General features: G+C 35.6%; 4 protein-coding genes across 8 annotated transcripts; 3 read left to right on the top strand and 1 right to left on the bottom strand.

The window, feature by feature from the left end:
* Positions 1-403: 403 nt before the first annotated feature.
* tlr18 (toll-like receptor 18) lies at positions 404-8,961 on the top strand. Its single transcript, XM_081388402.1, has 4 exons — positions 404-595; positions 4,190-5,173; positions 5,763-6,939; positions 7,710-8,961. The coding sequence occupies exons 2-4, from the start codon at positions 4,218-4,220 to the stop codon at positions 8,136-8,138; spliced, it is 2,562 nt and encodes an 853-aa protein (XP_081244528.1). The 5' UTR covers positions 404-595; positions 4,190-4,217; the 3' UTR covers positions 8,139-8,961.
* Positions 8,962-10,388: 1,427 nt separating this feature from the next.
* On the top strand, positions 10,389-12,944 carry s100a1 (S100 calcium binding protein A1). Of its 2 annotated transcripts, none has more exons than XM_081389313.1 (4): positions 10,389-10,442; positions 11,338-11,498; positions 11,586-11,768; positions 12,503-12,944. In XM_081389313.1, the coding sequence occupies exons 2-3, from the start codon at positions 11,358-11,360 to the stop codon at positions 11,733-11,735; spliced, it is 291 nt and encodes a 96-aa protein (XP_081245439.1). In that variant the 5' UTR covers positions 10,389-10,442; positions 11,338-11,357; the 3' UTR covers positions 11,736-11,768; positions 12,503-12,944. The 2 variants fall into 2 exon arrangements, with proteins under 2 accessions (XP_081245439.1, XP_081245440.1); XM_081389314.1 differs by having other exon boundaries at positions 10,437-10,566; positions 12,503-12,679.
* On the bottom strand, positions 12,618-16,656 carry mettl25b (methyltransferase like 25B). Its single transcript, XM_081389312.1, has 8 exons — positions 16,396-16,656; positions 16,069-16,187; positions 15,122-15,338; positions 14,922-14,984; positions 14,689-14,823; positions 13,626-14,446; positions 13,231-13,415; positions 12,618-13,046 (listed from the first exon to the last, which is right to left on the bottom strand). The coding sequence occupies exons 1-8, from the start codon at positions 16,519-16,521 to the stop codon at positions 12,958-12,960; spliced, it is 1,755 nt and encodes a 584-aa protein (XP_081245438.1). The 5' UTR covers positions 16,522-16,656; the 3' UTR covers positions 12,618-12,957.
* Positions 16,657-17,237: 581 nt separating this feature from the next.
* Positions 17,238-21,964, top strand: isg20l2 (interferon stimulated exonuclease gene 20-like 2). 4 transcript variants are annotated; one of them, XM_081389402.1, is made up of 4 exons: positions 17,238-17,331; positions 17,935-18,594; positions 19,357-19,557; positions 20,226-21,964. In XM_081389402.1, the coding sequence occupies exons 2-4, from the start codon at positions 17,989-17,991 to the stop codon at positions 20,283-20,285; spliced, it is 867 nt and encodes a 288-aa protein (XP_081245528.1). In that variant the 5' UTR covers positions 17,238-17,331; positions 17,935-17,988; the 3' UTR covers positions 20,286-21,964. The 4 variants fall into 4 exon arrangements, with proteins under 4 accessions (XP_081245528.1, XP_081245525.1, XP_081245527.1 ...); XM_081389399.1 differs by having other exon boundaries at positions 19,789-20,881; XM_081389401.1 differs by having other exon boundaries at positions 17,255-17,331; positions 17,950-18,594; positions 19,789-20,880.
* Positions 21,965-22,856: the final 892 nt, after the last annotated feature.

The following is a 22,856-nucleotide window of genomic DNA, read 5'->3' on the forward strand; positions in this document are numbered from 1 at the left end:
ATTTCATGCCCCCCCTGGCCACCACGTAGACCCATAGACATAATATACATATAAATATGTCTATGCGTAGACCCGCCCCTGCAAAAAGGGGCATTATACCACCCATTTAAAGATTACAAGGGCTCATAAATAAAAACAATCAATGATGAGCACGGATCATTTATAATAAATACAGCAATTTTGATTTCATGACTTTAAGGCTTAAATAGTTCAACCCCCCCCCCCCCCCCCAAAATATGTTTTTATGTTTTTTTTTTTTTAAGATATTCTGAGAAATGTATTGGTGTGTTTTTGTGTAATGGAAGTCATGGTATCCAAAACATTCTTCAAAATATCTTGTAAATACCTTCCGCCAAACACAATGACTTGAGGGTGAAATATGGCTCGGTTTGTGTTTAATATCGCACAGCTGAATAACTGAACCATTAACTGGGCGGTTCATCGCTGCAGTACAACTTGTCCTGTCTGGTACAACCACCAGTCACAGAGCCACAGACTGAAGCGTGGAGCTCAGAGACAGTTGATAGGAAGATGTGCTTGAATTTCCTCTTTAGACACTGATATATCTTTCGTGTCCACTGCGGAAACTTCTGAGGTAAGCCGCTATTTTTCTTTAATTTGATAAGAGCTATGATGTACATGTGAGGATTATTCATAAAGCATGAAATCAGAACGATGACAATCTCTGCCTATTGCAAATTAGCTACCATCCCTAGGCTACACACCACCTGTTTGTTCGTAGTAGGTGTGAGTATGTTTGTCTTCAAACGTTTATCAAATTAATCAAATCTAACGACTCGTGTAGGCTACTAACATCGTTTTCTCCCTCCTCGTCACTCCTGCTCATTTTTATTGCCACAATATTTAGTGTCAGTGAGATATATGACCTACCGCTGTGAATAGCGATTTTTTTTTTTTAACGTTTGGTGTCAAATATCTCCAAAATACTTGTTGACTGCTTAAGGATAAAGTCCAGGGTGTACTTTTTCCCAAACTTTATTTGTGTTTGCTTGAGTAGCCTACCTACAATGTAGCCAGAGCCGGTTCTAGACATTAGGAGGCCCTAGGCAAAATTCATGTTGGAGGCCCCCCACCCCCAATAAAAAAAAACACTTGAAACAAATATGATTCCTAACCTTTTTATTTATACAACATTTAATTTTAAAAGCAGTATATTTTTACTTACACAGTACATAAGTTTGGACACATTACTATTTTTAATGTTTTTGAAAGAAGTCTCTTATGCTCATCAAGCCTGGATTTATTTGATCAAAAATACAGAAAAATAATATAGTGAAATATTATTAAAATTTAAAATAATGGTTTTCTATTTTACTATACTTTATATTTCTGTGATGCAAAGCTGAATTTAGTGCCACGTGATCATTCTGATTTATTATCAAATGTTAGAAATGGTGCTTAATATTTATTTTATAACCTGTGATACTTTTTTTCAGGATTTTTGATTATTAAAGAGTTGTTTTAAAAAAGTCTTCACTATCACTTTTTATATATTTAACACATCCTTGCTGAATATTCCTGTTTTTTTTTTCTGTATTTTTGATCAAATAAATGCAGGCTTGTAGAGCATAATAATAAACTTCTTTCAAAAACATTAAAAATAGTAATGGGTCCAGACTTTTACCGGTACTGTACATATTAATCAAACTTTATCTACGGTAATCTCTTTTTTGTTTAATGAAGATGTTATTGTTGTTGTTGTTATTTTGCTGTTTTATTCAATTTATTCACAGTTCCAGAATCCCACTTCAGTAGATGAGCATAAGAGCTTTTATATTGCATTGCTACCTTATGCTATACACAAATCAAGTGGAAGAGAAAGACACGATCGCTACTGAGCAGAAAAAAATATATAAAGTGCAATTATTGGCGTAATGTCAGGAATCTAATCATCAGCAGAATTTAGAAGATAGACCCATAGATATGAGATCCTTTAGACTATTTGAAACATTTAAAAATGTTGTAGTGTGTTGGCTTTTTAACTTAGAATACAGACGTCTTGTCTTTTAATTTTGTAGCTTTTTTACTAGTCAGCTCCCGACGCGATGTTATTCATTGTACGCGCAAATTCAAAGCGTCGCGTCTGGGCACGTTAATGACGCTCGCGCTCTTTTAAACTCGTAGTAAAGCGGTGAATGTTTTTCCAGAAATGACGCTGATCTACAGTACAAGTTTATATTTAGAATACATTGCAATCACTCCAAAATAGATGACGACAACTCACACACCTGCATTATGAGCTGTGCTTCTTTGTGTGCTTATTAGGCTTTAGCCTCGCAGCATCTGATGGATGCGTTCGTTACTTTCAGAAGCTGGCACACATTAATTGGTTTAACTGCAGTAATGTAACAGTCTATGGTTAAGATAAACATCGTCACTATTTTTAGTGAATTAATAAATATTGAAATAAATTGTAGATAGGACATTTGTACTTTTTTTTTTTTTTTGTCCCTCTGTCTGGGCCCCATCCCGCCAATCGGGCCCTAGGCACGTGCCTAGTTTGCCTTTGCGTTAATCCGGCTCTGAATGTAGCCGAGTAGTAGCCTAGGCTAAAAGGAATTTCAAGAATTTCAACATGTTTTAAAGCTTTAGATGTTTTATAGGTCGTATTATTGTTAGCGATATTGCTTTACTAAATTTGTAATGACATGTATTCACAAATCTAAATTTAGACCTGTTTAAATTGAGACATGCCTGAAATTCTTGAAGTATTTAGTTTGGTTTGCCATTCTGAGACTATTGAACCTGGGATTAAGATCAAGTAAACCCACGTCAAGTGAAAACCTATAACTCAAACTTTCAGTTATTTTGCACAGTGAGTTTCTCTGTTTCACAAATAAAAAAAAAAAGTGAAAAAAATGCTTGACCTTGTAGAGTTTAGATTCTCCAAATACATGGGAGCAAGAAAATGCATTTATGTAGTCCTATTGATAAAATGTATTTATGTGAAAGTGTATGTTAATTCTTAAAGGTAATTTCTATTACACCTTTCTGTTACTCTTTTTGGTCTTTATTCAAAATATAGCCTTACTTTGAGGAACATGTTTTAGGAATATATGATTTCATAAATATGTGTCAAGTGTTTAATCAATTTACATTATTTCAGAACAGAACGCTGTTTAGAAAATGCCATAAAATATATTTTTTTAATCATTTAGAATATCTATTTATTCAATACTCAAAACATTATGTTGAACCTAGTGTTTATGGACAGGAAGACTCTCCAATGGTAAACTTGTGAAAGGAATAAAAAGGAAAATCCTGTTATGCCGCTGAATCATTTAATGGAACTCACAAGGAACTTAAGACAATAATGAAGGGTCTGTTCTACTACAGGGAAGTATGGGATTAGGTTAATCATTTCCTCTTTCTGACCTTGGCAGAAATATTCACTTGAGCATTAAATCACATGGCAAAAAGATGTATATTTATTGCTTGAGCATTGCACTCATTGGAGGGTTCATTGTGGATTCCTGCTTCTGCCACAAACACAGATTTTGAAAAACTGCTCTAAGTTCTGAAGTAAAACGTAAGATGTGCTTTTTAATTTAGTCGTTTTTTAATTTGTGGTACGCAATATGATTTCTATAGCAAAAATAAATAATGAAAATAAAGCAAAAGTACATAATTTTGTATTATGGATACAGGATATTTGACATTTTCATATTGTTTACATAGCAATTGATTTTTGAAGATCACATTTAGAAGTTGTGCTAAAAAAAAATATATATATGTCGAAATACACTGAAATAAGATAATTTCATTTTTCCAGGAACTGAAAACTGACACTATGATATAGAATTTGTAATGTTCTGCCAACAACTCTTTTCCCATTTCCTCTTTGTCAACCATACTTACATATTACATATGATTATAGTTATAAAAAATTCTCCTTTTCAAGTAAAATTTATTTATTATTACAAACATATTTTCTTCTTTTTTTAAAACTATAAAAATAAAAAAAATAGAGCAAACCAAAAACAACAATGAACCCCAAAAAAACCAAGTAATACTTTTTTTCTTTTTATTATATAATGATCATATTATTATTATTATTTTATGTGAAGGCAGCATTTAAATAAATAAATTCTGATCTTGATTTGCTTGCTGAACCTTGTCCATGTCATTAAGCCAAAGCATCCCAATAACTAATTTTTTTTTGTCTCAGTCCTCTGTTGCAGATCTAAGAAAAGCCTATGAGAATGCTTTTTTCGCTGGCTCTACTTCTCATCTTCCAGGCATTTCTGCAAATTAAGCCAACTAAAGCCAAGGATTCCTGTACAATAGCATCTGAAGACCGTGTAGCTGACTGTAAAGGTTTACGACTAGATAATGTGCCTGTAACACTGCCTGACTCACTGGAAGAGCTTGACTTGTCTTTCAATACCATACAGGTCATCCGCAAAGAAGATTTTTTCAAACTTAGTCATCTGCGAGTCCTCAAGATTAATTTCAACAACATCTCTCTGATTATGGATGATGCCTTTCAGGGAAACCCTCTGCTGGAGGAGCTGAGCTTATTTAATAACTCTATGAGAGAAATTCCCTTTAAAGCTCTTGACTTGCTCACAAATTTGAAGATTTTAGAAATGTCCAATAATTTGTACACACAAGCATCTCTGGGTGTTGTTTTTTTGAATTTCACCCAGTTAAAAGTGCTGTCCATTGGTGGACCTCTGGTCAGTAAATTAGGAAGCCGAGACATTTTTGTGCTGGAATATATCTCATTGGACAAATTTGCTATTAAAACTGGTTCTGGTTTTAAAAGTTATGAACCTGGGTATTTCAGCAACCTTAACACAAAAAACTTGTGGCTCGATATAGCTATCGACAAAAACCCAGATGTGCTTCCAAAGATATTGAAAGACATAGCAAACAAGACTTTTGATGTGCTACGTTTTCGAAACCTTTTTGAATTTCAGTATTATACTGGTAAACAGGATATTTTTTATGGCCTTCAGTATGTACAGACTCAACGCCTATCATTCTATCGAGGTAAATTCAATGAGGAAGTTATGAGAATGGCTCTGGTAAATATGCAAATCAGTCCAATCAAAGCCCTGGAACTGCTGTTCATCGATTTTGCTCGTTCACTGAATAAAACGCAGGGATCCAGTGTGACAAACTTGACATTGGATCAGCTGGTTCTCTCGTAAGTTATATTAACTCCTATTGATTTTTTTTTTAAATACTCAAGTAATTATTCTAATGTTAAATTCTTATCTTTTGGCAATGGTTTTGCATTACTTTGTTCCAAATATTTATACCTTAAAAAGTACAGTGAAAATTGTTAATGGACCTTTTAGGGATGCACGATATATCGACCACCATATCGGTATCGGCCAATACATGTTCATTTTTAATGTTGTCATTATCGGCCCAATAAGAAAATCTGGCCGATATATTAAAGCCGATAAATAATGTTTTTTATATAATCAAGTTTGTCATATAAGCTACATAAAATTATAATGAGAGCATTATCGTTGTGTGCTTGGGACATGGTTTTTAATGGTGAGACTTTTGTTTTTGTAATCAGGCTCTCAAAAATTCTATAAAAATGTAGATTTATCGGACAATATATCGGTTATCGGCTTTCAAAAATAAAGAATTATCGGTTATCTGTAACAGCTAAAATGGAGTCACTAAATTGTTTACGATTCTCATTCCTACTTATAAATCTGTATGTGTAAAAAAAATCTTCTCATCTATAATTGTTATGCTCTTGCTGTTTTGTTCTATAGGGACATCAGTAATCCAGATATAATGCGCTTCGACTGGAGCTTTACCTGGCTTAATAATGTACGCCAATTCATTGTATGGAATGTAAACTTCAACAGTGTGCCGTGCGATTCGTGGCCGGAGATGAAAAATATTGAGCTTCTGGACATCTCTAGCAACCAGCTGAGAGACAATTATCTTTATAACCCACTATGCGAAACTAAAAACAATTTGCAGAAGCTCGAAACCTTTAACGTCAGCCGCAATCGACTTACCAGCCTAAGTGACTTGGCTTCTCTGACAGAGGACTTTGTTAAGCTGACAACAATTGACATGAGCCACAACCAGCTGCAATACATGGGGAACCGTATCTGTAATTGGAGACAGACCGTTATTAAAGTAATCGCTCATCATAATAGTCTGACAAGCGACTGTTTTAAATGCCTCCCCACTTCTGCAGTCTTCCTCGATCTTTCATACAGCAGCCTAGACCAGCTGGACATGGACTATTTCAATAAGGCATCCAACCTTACAGAGCTTCTCCTCAGCGGCAACAAGATCAAGTTCATCCCATCCGGCTGGAGGAATCCATATTTGAGGACACTCGCTTTAGATGGAAACTCATTTGGACTTGTTAGCATGACGTCTTTTAAGGACATGCCCAGTCTACGTGTCCTGGCCGCAGGCAACAACCCATACCACTGTATCTGTGATCTCTACACCTTCATACAGGAAACCACAAGCAAGGGGAAGGTGACCATCACAGACTGGCCGGACAACTACAAGTGTTACCACCCTGAGCTTCTTCTCAACACAAGGGTATCCCAATACTTCCCTGGTCATTTAACCTGTAATATTACACTCGTTATTATCATCTCCGTGTCAACAACGGCAGTTGTTGTCCTAGCTATCATGCTTCTGTGCTACATTTCCAATGGTCCATGGTACATTAAAGCCACATACCAGATCATCAGAGCAAAGTACAGGGCTCATAAAGAAGGTTCAGGTCAGACTGTGGACTACACCTTTCATGCTTTTATTTCTTACAGCCACTCGGATGCAGAGTGGGTCCGAGACCAGCTGCTCCCTTGTCTAGAGAATGCTAAGCCTCCTTACCGCCTCTGCATCCATGAAAGAGACTTCATTCCAGGGAAGTGGATCATTGACAACATCATTGAGAACATTGAAAGTAGTCGCAAGGTACGTCCACACACACGCACACATTTATGTTCTTCGAAGATGCCTTTTTACAAAAGATACAATGTGTCAACAATTCTGAAATAATTGTAATACAAGTCCAATTGGATAACAAGGATTAGCCAGAATTTCTTATTGAAGAGGCTGCACCATAAGGCTGCATTTGTTTGTTTAAAAATACAGTAAATATTGTGAAATATAATCATTTAAAAGAACTTTTCTACTTTAACATATTTTAAAATATTTTTCAGCAGCCATTACTCCAGTCTTCAGTGTCACATGATCCTTCAGAAATAAGTTAATGAGTTAAAAAGAACATTTATTTGAAATCTTTTGTAAAGAAATGTAAAGTATTTATACTGTGACATTTTATCAATTTAATAATGAATTCTTACTGAATAAAAGAAATGCATTTCTTTAAAAAAACTTTTGAACTGTTGTTTTTCACACTATATTTGAATATATTTTATATTTCGCAATATTACTTTGCAATGTAACTTTATCTTGCAATTGCAGCTTTGTTTATATTCTTGGCTTTATATTCTACAATGTGATTTTATTTCTTATTGTAATTTTCTAACAAATTACCTTATTGATTTTTTTTATTTTTTATTCTGACATGGAAATGGGCTTCCATATACAATAAACAATTTTATTTATTTTTAAATCAAAAAGACAAATCTGAAGTGCTGAAGCATTTTATAAGTTCCCAAAACTGTCAAATATGTTAGTCCAACACAGACAGCATCCTAACTTGTTTTCTCATTATCAAGGTAATCTTCGTGTTATCGCGGAGCTTTGTGAACAGCGTGTGGTGCAACTACGAGCTGTACTTTGCCCAACAACGGGCCATTGGAAAGACGTTCAGTGATGTGATTCTGATCGTGAAGGAGCCCATTGATCCCACTTCTCTTCCCAGTAAATTCTGCAAGCTCAAAAAGATGCTCAGTACCAAAACTTACCTGGAGTGGCCCCAGCAACCCACAGAACAGAGCTTTTTCTGGGTCCAACTGAGGAGTGTTTTGGGGAAACCAAACGTAGTAAGACAGCGCACAACCAGCCAGCATAGCCGTCTGTCTTCAGTGAGATCGATTTCTCTGATAGAACTGCCGCAGAACCAGAATTCTACAGATGAAGATGGCCAACAGGCCAGCGATCAGCTCTTTAATAGATGTCAACAAACTTTGAGAGAACTTGTTTGAAAGATATAAATAATGTTATCTGTGGCCTAAGATGACCAGATTTTTTTTTTGTTTTTTCCCTATATATTCAGAATATGACATGCAGTATAGTAACACTGACTGTTCTGCAATGATGTTCAGCTAAGGTTTGTCTAAACCGGTTTGTCTGACTCATTGGTGGCAGAAGGACTGGAAAAAGGTTCATTCTGACTCATAGATTCAGTCAGTGAGCAAAACAAACAACCAGGTAGATCTAGACAGTGATTTACTGGCCTAGTTGACCGTGGCATACACAACACACAAGCTCACTCTGATAATCAATACAGTTCTATTTACTTTAGTATGCAAGTATACTTATCTTAAGGTAGTGAACTGCAATACTGTTCAATCACCTATGTCTACTTAAACAAGTCATTTATTTCAATAAAATTGTGTTACTATTGGCTCAGAAAGTATACAATTGTATCAGTATAGAATTATTTCATTAAATCATGTTTTAAGATTTAAAATATTTAAATTAATTTGTAAATATAGACTATATTCAGTTTTAATTCCTCTATTTTCATCCCTTTTTTGCCAGACACTTAAATGTATTTATTTTCTTACACCCATGTCACACTACATAATGATTTTATGTCTGTTCTATCTAGCTGTAAAGCATTAGTCATACAATTTATAATACTGAACAGATGGATGCTTGCAAATAAACAAGAAGCTATGACACAACCACGTTATCCTCTTTGCAGCCTCGCACGCCATTTCTAGCTTCTCAAGTGTTTTTTTTTTTTTTTGAGTGGAAACATTCAGAGCAATAAAAAAGTGTGCTGGACATTTAGTCATAACTACTTTGTGTGTGTTGTGGTTGTTACTGCATTTATCATCCTTTTTCCTCTTTCTCTAGTTACTGATTTTAATTATTATTATTTTTTTTTATTGGAACTGAATACAATTTAAGATAGCATTAATAGATTAATTCTAGTCACATTTATTTGATAATGAAATACCAACTTGTGCTGTCACAATACTGTACTTCACTCCATCTCATAACATACAACATCAGATTCCTTTAGCCTGACAGAGATATCCAGGGTTCCCACGGGTCATGGAATTTCTGGAATGTCATGGAATTTGAAAAGGTCTATTCCAGACATTGAAAGTCAGGGAGTTTTATATATTTTTTGTCCAAGTCATGGAATATCAGGGAATTTAGTTTGTTGCTTTAAATTTTAGTTTCCATTTATCAAAATGTAATTTTTCTATAACGATTTTTTTATCGCGCTGTTTCACACATCTTTCTACGGAGCCCCTGAGGGGACCTTTGCAAAAATAATAATACGGACTTTGATTTGATTGTCTGCTATATATTTGCTTCTCATTTATTAAATACAGGCAATTGGTTGATGAAAAATATATTAAAATTAAGATTCAATTTATAGAAAATGAAATTCACTTTAAAGAAAGGCTTTCTACAAAACAGAACAGCTCGGTGCTCCGCAAAACAGCAGCCTGTTTTGCCGTTCATTATAGGTCATGGAAATTCATCTTTTTAGTCAGTGAAAGTCAGGGAAAAGTCAGGGAATTTGACATTTGGTTTAGAGTGGGAACCCTGGATATCATTTCACATGGATTAAACCTAGACTGTAGTGAACGTAAGTTATTTTTACACTAGTGAGATCTGAGATAGAATGATGCCAGGAATTCACCTAGTTGGCCTCAAGAGAGCCAGGTTTCAAGTTTCAGCACATACCTTCCTTGACAAGTCAGGAATCATCCAAATCAATGTGAATTAATTTGATATTTTTCTTGATTAGTGATACCAGTCAAAAGCATTTTGTCAAACAATACAAACAGAAGAAACCCCTAGACATGGTTTGCAATATATATATATATATATATATATATATATATATATATATATATATATATATGTGTGTGTGTGTGTGTTTATATATATATGTGTTTTTTTTTTTTGTTTTTTTTCAGGTTGATTGGGACACTTTTTGCCATTGAGATGACTGGTGAAAAATGTCCCAATCAACCTGAAATATATAAAATCTACAAAAAAGATCAAATTTTTGCATAGTTACAGCTTTATTTAATTAAATAAACGTGAGATATTACATGATTTATTTGAGCAGTTCCTCTTGAGTTGATGATTCCTCATGAATTCGATTGCATGAGCTTGCGTGGTGACATCATCAGACGTGCGGGCTGCGGTTGGAAGAGGCTCCGCCTCCGCCTTTACTAATTGCCCCGCACAGGTGAATGGACGCTATTTAATGAGCACGTCTTTTCAAGCGCTAGGTACCACTTCTTCTTGTTTAGGTAAGTTAATAACGTTCACTGAAGTCTGTTATAGACTTCAAATGTTATACTGATTACAATATCTTTCTGAAAATATTGTTTGTATAGGATAGCCTATGGCATTGTTGAAATTGAGACGTTTAAGGTTAAAATCCTTAAGATTATTATTTAATGATGTCAAATGTTAATGTATGTGATGAGAGCATTTTTATTTAAGAATTATTACTTAAAACATAAATAACTCTCAATGTTTCACGGATAAGGCAGTTTTTGTCTTTTTAGGCACGACATTTACTGTGACCAATAAAGGTGAAAGTGGTTCTTGTACCAACTGTAGACTAATGGGATGGAAAGTTATAGTTCATTTTAAAGTTGCATTTAAAATTACAGTTGCATTGTTTTAGACAGTGATCTGATCAACTTATCATGTTAGTTAGTGTTAATGTCTGCAATATTGACCGATTGTATGCTAGACCTAATACCTGTCTAATATAAAAAAAAGATTGGACCTACGTGGATTAATAGTCTCAGAGCCTTTAGTTCATACAAAAAGCTAATTGAATAATTGATGCATACCTGTCTTCCCTCTCTCTAATGATACTCATCAGCCTGCCAGTGCCAAAAGGTTTGTTTGTGCAGATATTAGATCCCTCAGTGCTGTGTAACTCCAGTCTTTGGGGTCCCGTAGGGGGGGTGAAGGGGCCCCTGCGGTCAGCGGTTGTCTGTGCAAATGCATTAAAGAATCAAAAGGGCTATGCATTCTCACAAAACTGTAATTGTGTGTATTGGCATATTTGTTGGACGAATGGAGACAATGCACTTAAATTAACATAGTCCACTAACACACCTGCGTAGATCTTCAGGTGTTGACTTGGATTTTGCATAATTGTTTTTTTTTTATTGTGTATTTTTGCAGAGTATACTTTGTGAAACATCATGTCTTCGAAACTGGAAAATGCAATGGAAGGCCTAATTAAAGTCTTCCACACGTACTCTTCCAAAGAAGGAGACAAGTACAAGCTAAGCAAAGCCGAGCTCAAGAGCTTGCTTCATGGAGAACTCGGTGACTTTTTAGCAGTAAGTTCTAGCCACATTAAGTAGCATTAACATTTATGGCTGACGTGCATAATTGAAATAATTGTGTCTGTCTCTGTCCTGTTGTAGGCGAGTAAAGACCCCTTGGTTGTGGAGAAGATCATGTCTGATTTGGATGAGAACCGAGATGGAGAGGTGGACTTTCAGGAGTTTGTTGTGCTGGTGGCTGCTCTCACAGTGGCATGTAACGAATTCTTTGTAGAGAGCATGAAGAATTAAATGTTCTTCTATGTCTCCCTTCAGCTGCATTTTGTAAGTGTCATTTATCAAAAAAATAAATAGTGACATGCAGACATGTGTATGGAAGCAAACTATCAAGAGTGTACAAGATGCAATGATATGTTCAGAGCAATGTTTCTCAACCAGGGGGGCATAAGATGACTTAATCATTTACAATAATACGAAATGACCATTAAAATAAGCTAAAAAGCATAAATATCAAAATATAAACTGACATTGACCTTTTATGAATGCCATTATCAGCAGGATTCCCAGGAAAACCTAGATGAGGGAATTTTGAAAGGGATTTCTAGACCTGGACCTGAGAAATGGAAATAAAATTCTAAAAGGTCAAGCAAATTTAATACACGCTATATTTATTACATTTTTTGGTAGAAATTGATATTTGAGAGGGAATCATTTTAAACCTGTTATCACAAATTGCTAGGAAGATCGATAAACCCAGAAGAACATACTTGTTGAAACTTTTGGAATTATGGGATTAAATTATATAATTATTATTTGCAATTATAACTTATACATTGCCACTCCTACTTTCTATAAAAAAAGTTTGAAAATGAGCCTCTTGTTACAGCAGGAGTACCAGAAATATTGTGGGGGCCTACAAATATTGTCCTGAATTGTCTTATGAGTGCCATCTATAGGCTATAAAAAGCAATATCAGCCTTTTCATTGAAAAGTGTTTTATATACAAATATAATATTCATACTCTTGTCTGAATAATTCTTAAATGTCTTTTGTAATAGAGGTGAAGACACCAGATGATGGCAGCTCTTCCCAGTGTGAAATAATCCTGTGCCTTCTAAATGGAGAAACAACCTTGTACAGCACATCTATTTGATAACTAAGAAAAAGAGCAAATCAGTTTGAGTGTCATGTCTTTATTTTTAATAACAAAATCACATTAAAAGATTAAAATTCGTAAGAATTCCAGTCTGTAATTCAGACAAAAATTAATTTCAAATGTGACAACTTTTGCTTATGAGTCAAAAGTATGGGAGGGGAAAAAATGACTGAACAATGGCCCATTAATGGGTCACTCTGGAAAATGGAAAATCAGACCTATAATTTCAGTTCCCAAATGTCTGATGGTTTGTGTGGCAGTTCATTTATAGCCATTTCATTCATGTTACTGTAAACCTAATTATGTGGTGATACAGAACGTGGGTTCCAATATCTTGGTGTGTTATTTCACTCAGCTTCATGCTTCTTTGGGCTTGACGGCCACCAGTACCAGGTTTCGTGGGGAAAAAGCAGCATCAAAGAGTGGGATGAGTTCACTCTTAAAACCTAAAAGTGAAAATGCAAAGGTTTTACCCGCTCTTTAAAAACTATAAATAATATAATCCAATATTACATTTTTAATTATGTAACCAAAAATGTAATAAAAAAAATACAATGGTGTCAACATAAAATAAAGCTAGTTTGGTCATTAGACCATTTTCTCATGAGTGACTGGTTCTGCAACACATACCTCTCTCCTGCAGGAAAATCATTCTGTCCAGTAACACTAGAGTCTCCACCACAGGTGCCAGGAGAAGAACCAGGCTGAAATACACCACCACTTTACCCTGGTGCGCTAGCATTGTTTCCACACAGACAGAGTCATACGGGAGATCAGCGGGTAGGCCCACCCGTGGCAATGCCAAACGAGCATACCTGTGATAAAACAAAACAATAGTATAATGCGACTCAGTATCTCAGATGTATTTTCAAATAAGACAGTTTAAAGTATGATTGAGATTTTGACTTTAATTTAACTCTTTATTTCTTCCTGTTCCAGGAACTGAAGTGCAGGAGCGAGTCACAGATTTGCCAGTTCTGTAAAGATATTAATATTATCAAATGTCATGATAAAGAAAAACTAACTCAGAAAATGACAGTGCGTGGGCTTTCTTAACGGTCTGAACTCCCGGTCTGCGCATATCGGGCCTCTCCGCTCTGATGATGCTTTCTAAGATGGCTCTGTAGCAGTGTGTCTGCAGTAACCCGCTCTCCTCTCTCAACCGCTGGAGATAGTCCTCTATTGCATGACACGCTCCCTCTCGTGCCTTGTAGGACAACTGGTGCCCTGGTAATCCACGTACCCAGGCACTCATTGGATAACTGTATTCTGAACAGGAATCCGCCACTGTGATTTCTGAAGAAAACGGGGGCTGGAATACCCCTGGAGGGTTTGGGTTCTCCAGGGTTGAGATTTTCATGTAGCAGCAAGCCACAGACGTGATGACCTGAACCTGAGGGCAGTTGGCGAAATGGCGCAGAAGTGTGGAGCTGAGGTCTCCACAGGCGTGAAGACCTGTAAGGACAAAACTACCCAGTTCTTTGGCACCACAATCAGTAACTGGTATGCTTTTACAGGTAAGAATTTCGGTTGCCATTCCTGATGGAAAAGCCCCAGTGTTTACTTGGGCTACAGAGTCTGAAATATTTTTTTGAGCCTGAAGAGTATTTTGTAACTCTGCTTTGTCCTCTGCTTTGGTTTGGCATGAATGAGGCTTCAGATGCAGATCTTCCACCTTCTGTTTCTTTTCATATGGCCCAGTGGTTGGTCCAATACTACTGTCACTTTCACATGCTGTCACAAGTTGCTGAACGAAGACATCCCATGAAGCATGTGGGTTGACCCAGCCCACCACATGACGAGGAGAAGGACCAGGTTCAGAATGCAGACCTTGAGCTTTTCCTGACTACAACAGAAATGCAGATTAGAAATATCACAGCACATCCAAAAAACAAACAAACTGTGGGTCACAGTAAGACAAAAAATAAAATAAAACATGGTCTGAGTGAGAATACAAGCAGAAAAGTAATATCAATATATACTGTAAGTAATATCAATATCTAAAGAGGTTAAAGGAACATAATGTATATCATTTTAAGGATATTTTTTAAAATATAATGTAAAATATAATATTTATGAGGGTCCTACCCTTTGGTTCTCTTTCGTAAGTGCCAATAGGAGCTGTCTATCAAATTTGTTAGCCATAGAAACAAGGTTGGGATCAGCCTCAATTCCAGTAACATCTAGGCCGAGTCCAAAAGACAGAAACCGTGTCAAATGGCCCTGGAGGGATGGATCTAATTAAAGTAGGTCATTTGCATATTCAAAATATAAAGATGGGCATATTTAAAATAACAAAATGAAGCAAGACGTTACAGTACCTGTCCAGACCCAACATCAACCACACAGTTACAGTTAGCCTGATCACACAACTTCTTAACCAGCTAGGAGAGAGTTCAACAGAAGAAACATTTTTAAATAATCTTTAGTGTATCAAATGATCTTATTGGAGGGTTGTTTCTTTCATAATGACATTTGGAATCTTTCCACATTGACATCACATGCATTATATTGTACCCACCGTGCCTAGGCGGCGGATTTCGTGCTGCTTCTTGGGCTTGACGTGTTTACGGAAAATGTGTCCTAACAAAGAGCTCTGACTCTGGTTGGACTGAAACTCTGGCACTGCTGCTGCACCTGCGTCCTGACTGTGCCCACCTGGTGCTTTACGTGGAAACGACAGCACATGTGCTGCTGTCCGCAGTGCCAGTAAAGACAGAGGCCACACAGACGGGTACCTAAAAGACAAAATACCCTTTTGAAATTACTTAAAATAATATAATTGTATTAAAAATATTTATAAAAGCTAATATGTTGAGCTTTTCAAAAGAAGTAACTTATTCATTTTACTCATGCAGTTCACTGTAATATTAATTATTTTTACTGTTTGATTTGAAGGAATTTACATTTGTTTTTAAGGAGTTTACATTTGTACAATACAGGGTTATCATAGTTATCTAAAAAATACTTATAACTAAAACTGAAATTAAAGTTAATAAAAACTATACAGACATGTTAAAAACTAAACTTTAAAACTTTCATTATGAGTAGGCTATATAATAGTACATCAATGATACTAAATAACACAAAAATTATGTTCAGCACACAATGTAAAATATGGGGGAAAAAAAATTTGGCAGATGCTTTCATCCAGAGTGACTTTTAATTGCATTCAAGATACATTTTATCAATACATGCATTCCATGATAATCAAAACCATGACCTTGGTGTTGCTAGAGGCATTTTCTACTGTTTGAGAACACTAAAATATGACTTTCCATTTCAACTTAGTCACTATATTTATTACATTAACTACATTTATAACTATTACTTTGATGACTTACTGTTTTAAGATGTGTAAATCTTGATATATTGCAAAGCAATGTTCTGACTTTGTACGGTTATCTTATTTTTAGGCAATGTGTTGTTAACAACTACAGACAGATACACAGAATAAACTCATTTTACCGCCTGTCCTTAATCTCTTTATCCAGCAGCAGATCAGCGATCTGTGGGGGTGTAAGATCACCAAGGGCTTCCTGCCAGCTCACAGGCAGAGTATCCCACAAACTCTCACTGAAGAACTCCTGTGTGGACAGAGAGATACACTTTCACATGTATATTTCAGTATACTCGCGCATGCTCAGCTGACAAGAAACCTACGGCTTAAATGTGCGGGATTATTCGTTTACTGTTACACTTAGTCACTCACACTTAGAATCTGGACAAACGTTAAACACAGAAGGTCATAAAGCACAAACACTAAAAAAGTACAATAAGTTGTTGATTCATTACTATTATGTAGGAGTCTGATATGTGTCTGTAGGTTGACAGGAGCGATGTCAGCTTCTCGGCTAGTTCTCTCTGCTCCTGCTCTGAAAAAGTCGCCACAAACATTTTTATAACATTAAAAAATACCATGCAGATCAAACTGGGTGCCCTTCAATACTACGAGTAGTCGGTGAATTGAGAAACTTAATTGGAACGTAATATGAGTTTTCTGTTTACATGTACTAATCCGACCACACATGTTCACGAAGAGCACCGCCTACCAGTGATGTCCGATTCGTGAACAAATCAGTGAATCGGTTGAACTGATTCAAAACACAGGCCTGAACAATTCGTTCGCGAATCAGAGTTGAATCGTACTTGATTGCGAAAACTTTCGTTCTTTTATAATTTTTTAAAAAAAAATACATAATGTATATACTTTATGTTTTTTTTAAAGTTTAAGCTACTTTAGTAAATTAAGTTAAATTAATTAAAATGAATAAATGTTTCCTTGGCAGCTAGATGAAATTAAATGTTATTTTTAAATTTATCTGATTTCATTTAACGTTTATTTTATTTCAAGTAACGAACATGTTTTTTTATGGATTTAGCAAAAACCATCAAATGTAAATGGGAGGTATGTTTAGGCTTACTGTTAAATCCAGCAACAAACTGAACTGGGTCATATCCAAAAACGTAATAAACAGACCAATATGTGCTTACCATGACACATGACACATTTTTTTCTTCTTTTTTCGGAGCTTTCTCTAATAGTACTTCATCACTTACATTGAATCGCAGAATCAGGTTTGATCCGGTTCTTTAAAGTGAGTTGTTCGTAAGATTCGAACTTCCCATAACCCTCCGACCCGGAAGTGCACATGTATTCATGTGGTGTGCTTGACTTGAACACGGAAAGAGGAAAAAATATCAAAGATCGCCTTTTTGGGGCAAATAATGGTATGTGTCCGGCAATTCTATCCGTAATAGAGTCGCACAATTTATTTCGGTGTACACAGTGTGATACTTAACTTAAACTCGATCATGGAAATGTGTTTAAGATTTTACGAACCTGTTTTCCCCCCCTCAATTTAACGTTAGAAGACTCGTGAATCGTGATTGTACAGTTGAGTTAATCTATTGATTATTACACGGACTAAAATTAGTCAAAAGTGAAAATGTCACGTCTATTTACCTGGTTATTAAAATATCACATCTCCCCGTTTAATGTATGTTTATCCCATATTGTAAAGAGATGCTAGTTACTTAAAAAACATTGTTTATAACAGGGGTTATTATTAATGTATTATAATATTTTATATTTAGTTAGTTATATCTTATGTTTATTATTTATTTATGCTAAATGTTTTTTTTAATACTGTTTTTCCTCTGAACTGTTCTACAGACCCCCGTTGGGAGTCCCCAGACCCTAGTTTGAAAACCCCTTGTTTAAGATCTTAATTAGACAAATTATGTTATCAAAATCATTTTGTGTGATCCCATTACAACATTGTTAGTTCTTGTCTTAACAGTCATTCATTGTTCTTTTTTTCTCTATTTGAGAGTGACAACTTCAAGAAGACACCTGTTATAATCAACCTTTGAGAGTGAATAAGAATGTCAGGAATTATGTTGAACCTGGTTTGTGAGTCTGGTCCTGGAGGCAAATCAGGTAAATACAGAGGAAATGCCAAACATGATCGTTTCCTTGGAAGGAGACATTACCTGGAGCACAAGGGTTTGTTAAAACAGAAACAAAATAAAAATCGAAACAAAAAGCAGCAAAAGAAAAACAAGTCAAAAAATCCACAGCTCAGTGGAGGAAATAGATCAACCCCAGATGCTATTTTTCCTAAATTTACCTCTTGTCTGCCTAATAAGACCAATGAGCTGCCTAGTTCTGCAAATACATTTTCCCAGCAGTCCACACTTTCATTTCCATCCACTGCCAGCACATCTCAGAGGGACCCGACACACCAAGCGGCACCCCGCACTCTCGGACCATTAAAATACGTGGCATTGGACTGTGAGATGGTGGGAACAGGACCGAAGGGGTGTAACAGTGAACTTGCACGCTGCAGTATTGTTTCCTACGACGGTGATGTTATTTTTGATAAATTTATCAAACCCGTCAATCCTGTGACAGATTTCCGCACTCGCTATAGTGGGGTCAGGAGGCAGGATTTATCCAATGCCACACCCTTCCATCTGGCACAAAAAGAGGTATGAAATAACATCTGTACTCAAATGATCATGTGAATGTGTATTTATTTACATACTGTAGTAGACAGACACTTTTAATCAAGCAAATCAACTTTTTTTAGCCATTCTTAAGCTACATGAACATTGCAGCCCACCAAATATATGTTATGAAAGCTTTTATATAAAGTCATGCTTTCTTTTATTTTTTTTAAATTGCAGAATGTTATTTGTTTGTGGACATATTATATTCCTAGTGGATCTTCATAAAAACGTATCGAAAGGTTAAAATTGTTTTCTGATTTAAAATTATGCATGCGCAATATATCTAGTAATAGTACCATATCAGTTATCAGCCAATATCAGAATTTTTTTAATTGATTGGTGTTGTCTATTTATTTGTTCACATACATTTCCCCTATTTTTTACATTTAGATCACCTTTGCCATCATCTGATACATTAAACACTGTTTAATATCCATTTTTCATACTGTACATTATTATTTTGCTATGCCCAAATTCATCTGTAGCATTTAAAATGATTGATTTTAGTTTTTAGTGTTTTTTATTTATCTATTTTTATTTATTTAGTTTTTTCTGACTATAATATGAAAATAATTAGCCTATCAGCTGCTCATTATCGGCCCAAATTTTCATATCAGTTAATGCCTAATTGAAATGCTTAACTAATTGCATTACATCTTATTTATTCAGCGTGCTTAAAATAAACAAACTGAGTATTGACAAACCAGTAATAGTCTGATTAGTCTTATGTTTTGCACACAGATCTTGAAGATATTAAAAGGGAAAATGGTTGTGGGCCACGCCATCCAAAATGACTTCAAGGCCTTAAAATATTTCCATCCTGCTTGCCAAACACGAGACACAGCGCGGATTCCACTGCTAAACCAGAAAGCCGGACTGCCCGAGCATCAAGCTGTGTCTCTGAAGAGGCTCACTAAAGCTCTCCTCGACAAGGACATACAGGTGGGTTTAACTCCGCACAGAACTTTGTAAAGTGGCACAGTGGATGTCATTTTCACCTGTGCCACAAAGAGTTCTTTGAGGAGTTCAGCTGTAAGACATTTCAGAGGAAATCTGGAGTCAGTTCAAAAGCAGCTCTTGAATCCTATGATTGAGAGTCAGACTATTTTTATATATGAAAATAAGAACAGGCTTTCAGTTTTTTCCACTGAGAAACTCTTCTTACGTTTTCAGACAGGGAAGAGAGGCCACTCGTCAGTAGAAGATGCCAAAGCCACCATGGAACTGTACAAAGTAGTGGAGAATGCATGGGAGCGAAAACTCACAGCTCTCAGCCTTTCAGCTAAAGCAATGGATCTAGCTCTGAATCAAAAATGATTCGATTTTTTTAAAAGATACTGTTTTAACTTGACACCTTTTATATCAGCTAAACTTCTTAGCAATTGAGTTGAAATACCACTAGGGGGCTCTATAGTTTCCGTGTATAAAAAAGGTATTTTAAGTTAACTATTGGTTCAGTTGCTTTGAAGAAAGTGTTAAGTTGCAAAAGATGTTGGATATTATGCTAACTGTACACATTAATTTTTGTGTTCTGTTTAGGACCTTTACAGTAAGTAAAAAGAAAAACTGCTCTCACAGTTCCTCTCTCTGCCTGTTTGTTTTTTCTGAAGCTTTACGAACAGGACGAGTCAGCATTCTTCTTCTACTGTGAATTCAACACCACCACATGAATTACTGCTCCTCCTGTATTTAACTGTCCAAATGTACAGGGCTTCATCTGCCATCCTTGAGATTACAGTCAAAGCTCTTTTCCCTCCAAACCCACTCAATCATCAGTCAGTCTGTGTTTAAGGATCTGGTCGCACCACTTTGGTGATGTTTGGGAAGCAGTCAGATCTTCCTTGCCCACCAGTTTCCCAGCGACTGACAAGCTTGTGATTTCCAGCCTTATATGGGATTCTCTTTTGCACAGTTCCTTAATAAAACACTAAAGCAAATGCACACCATCCGTGGTGCAGGTCAAAGAAAACAAATATGTATAAAGGAGATTTGACCGCACAATCACTTGCAAACACTTTATTTCACCAACATTTTGGCGACAAGCCTTTGTCAAGGGTGTGACACAACCAGAAATGTTCTAACATGTTTAATACTTAAGAACAATACTTAAAATACATGCACTAACCTCACTTTTTGCATCTTTTTTTTACTGAAGAGATACTGTATTAAACATAATACAGTAAGAACACAGTAATACTTTGTGTATTTAAAATCATGTGAAAACTAAAATATGTACAAAAAATATAATACAGCTTCAATTATTGCTAATGCAATTGTTTTTGTTCCCATTTGGCCAGCAGAGAAGAACTTGATACAAGTTGAGCTTCATGTGTATCAGAACATGAGGACGTGATTTCCTCAAAAGATCTTTACAACCGTTGAAGGAACAACTCTGTGGAAACCCAACTCTGACTATTTTGAAAACGCTCCTGCTCCCTCTAGTCTACCAGAGTACATCGATTTACCCTTATTAGACCATTATTAGATGGTAATTCAGATTATGTTCAAAATGGACACATTTCTACTGTAGCTCACCTCTCTGAGAAAACCTCAGACTGAAATCTACATTGATCTATTGATGTTTTCAGACTGGATAAACTAGTGTTCAGGTGTTTTCAATCTCTTCAGAAATGAGCAGTGTTGGGGGGGTAAAGCATTACATAATCAATTACTTTTTGATGTAACAAGTAAAGTAACGCATTACAAGTAACGTGCATTACGCAGTCAATTACTTTTTGATGTAATGAGTAATGCATTAAAAGTAATGCACATTATGTAATCAGATTACTTTTAATGCAACTGCAAATTACATTCTAATAATACAAATACATTTATGTACAGCCGAAAAAGTTACTGCAGTTTTAAGTATTTTCAGGAACAACCGTCACATAGTATGAATGAAAAATAGCTAGTGATGCATGATGTCCTATTTAGTGGACAGATGATAAATCAGAACTTCCTCCCAAACTAAAATCAATACTTGGAAAATTTAACAATGATATGACTCCTTAGATGTTACTTGATGTTACAACATTGATTTTTGATTTTTTCTCCTATAAGGAATGGATGGATATTTGTTTGGAGAAAAAAATATCCACATTCAACGGTTTGCCAATTGGTGGCAGTGTATAGGATGATGCATTAGTGTCCAATGGGCCACTATGCCATCAAAGCCCATGTATACACAAGAAATGGGATTTTGAATAGCTGTCCACTGTAGTGACCTCTAAGCGGCGAAAGGGTTAATATCAGGAATGAGTTATGTGGCTTTTAAATGGACTATTTTAGATCAGTAATTAATTAACCACCAGTTAATAAAATAACTACGCACAAATCTGTGTGTCTATATAAAATACATTTTTAATGTTTTATTATGTGATGTGAGGGCAAAGCTGAATTTTCAGCATCATTACTCCAGTCTTCAAGTTTTCAGATTTTAGTTGAGTTAACTTACCAAGTTGACTGTAAAATGTTGCCTTATTTTTTTTAAGTTAGGTCAACTTTCTAAAGTACCGAATGTTCCGTCAGAAATTATTCTAATATAATGATTTGGTACTCAAGAAAAAATTCTCATCAATATCGAGAACAGTTGTGCTGCCAATGCTTAATATGTTTTTTGGAAACTGTATATAACATTATATAATTATGTAAATAACTGAAAACATTATATAATTAATCCCTAATCTGTCTTTTAATTACTTGAATGAAATAAGTAATACCTTATAAGGTTACATTGATATTAGTTATTGCAATATCTATATAAATAATACATTTTCAGCATTTATTAAACTCTACATTCTAACTAAAAAAAATGACATTTGAAGTTTAAGGAAGGTATAAATGAACATTATTTAAAGGAACACTCCACCGTTTTTTGAAATAGGGCTTATTCACCTTCTTTCCTACATTTAGATAGGTGGGCAAATGCATTTTTGTCTCAGTGCATGCATTGTTTTAGTTTGACAGGGTCGGCGCTAGCTTAGCTTAGCATAATGAATGGAATCCTTTGTTGCCAGCTAGCATGTCCTGAGTAAAAGTGATATAAAAAATAAAAAAAACCACCTAATTACTTCTTGTGGCCTGCCTATTCACAACAAGTACAAATAACGATGCAGATTAACACTAGGCGATTTCCTATGCAGATATTGATTTGGGACTATATTAGGGGGAAGCACAGGCGAAGCACTACTTGGGCGCAGAGATATCACGCCCAAGTAGCAGTGCTTCGCCTGTGCTTCCCC

Source organism: Scardinius erythrophthalmus (genome assembly GCF_964197995.2).
Source record: "Scardinius erythrophthalmus genome assembly, chromosome: 16".
NCBI lineage: Eukaryota > Metazoa > Chordata > Actinopteri > Cypriniformes > Leuciscidae > Scardinius > Scardinius erythrophthalmus.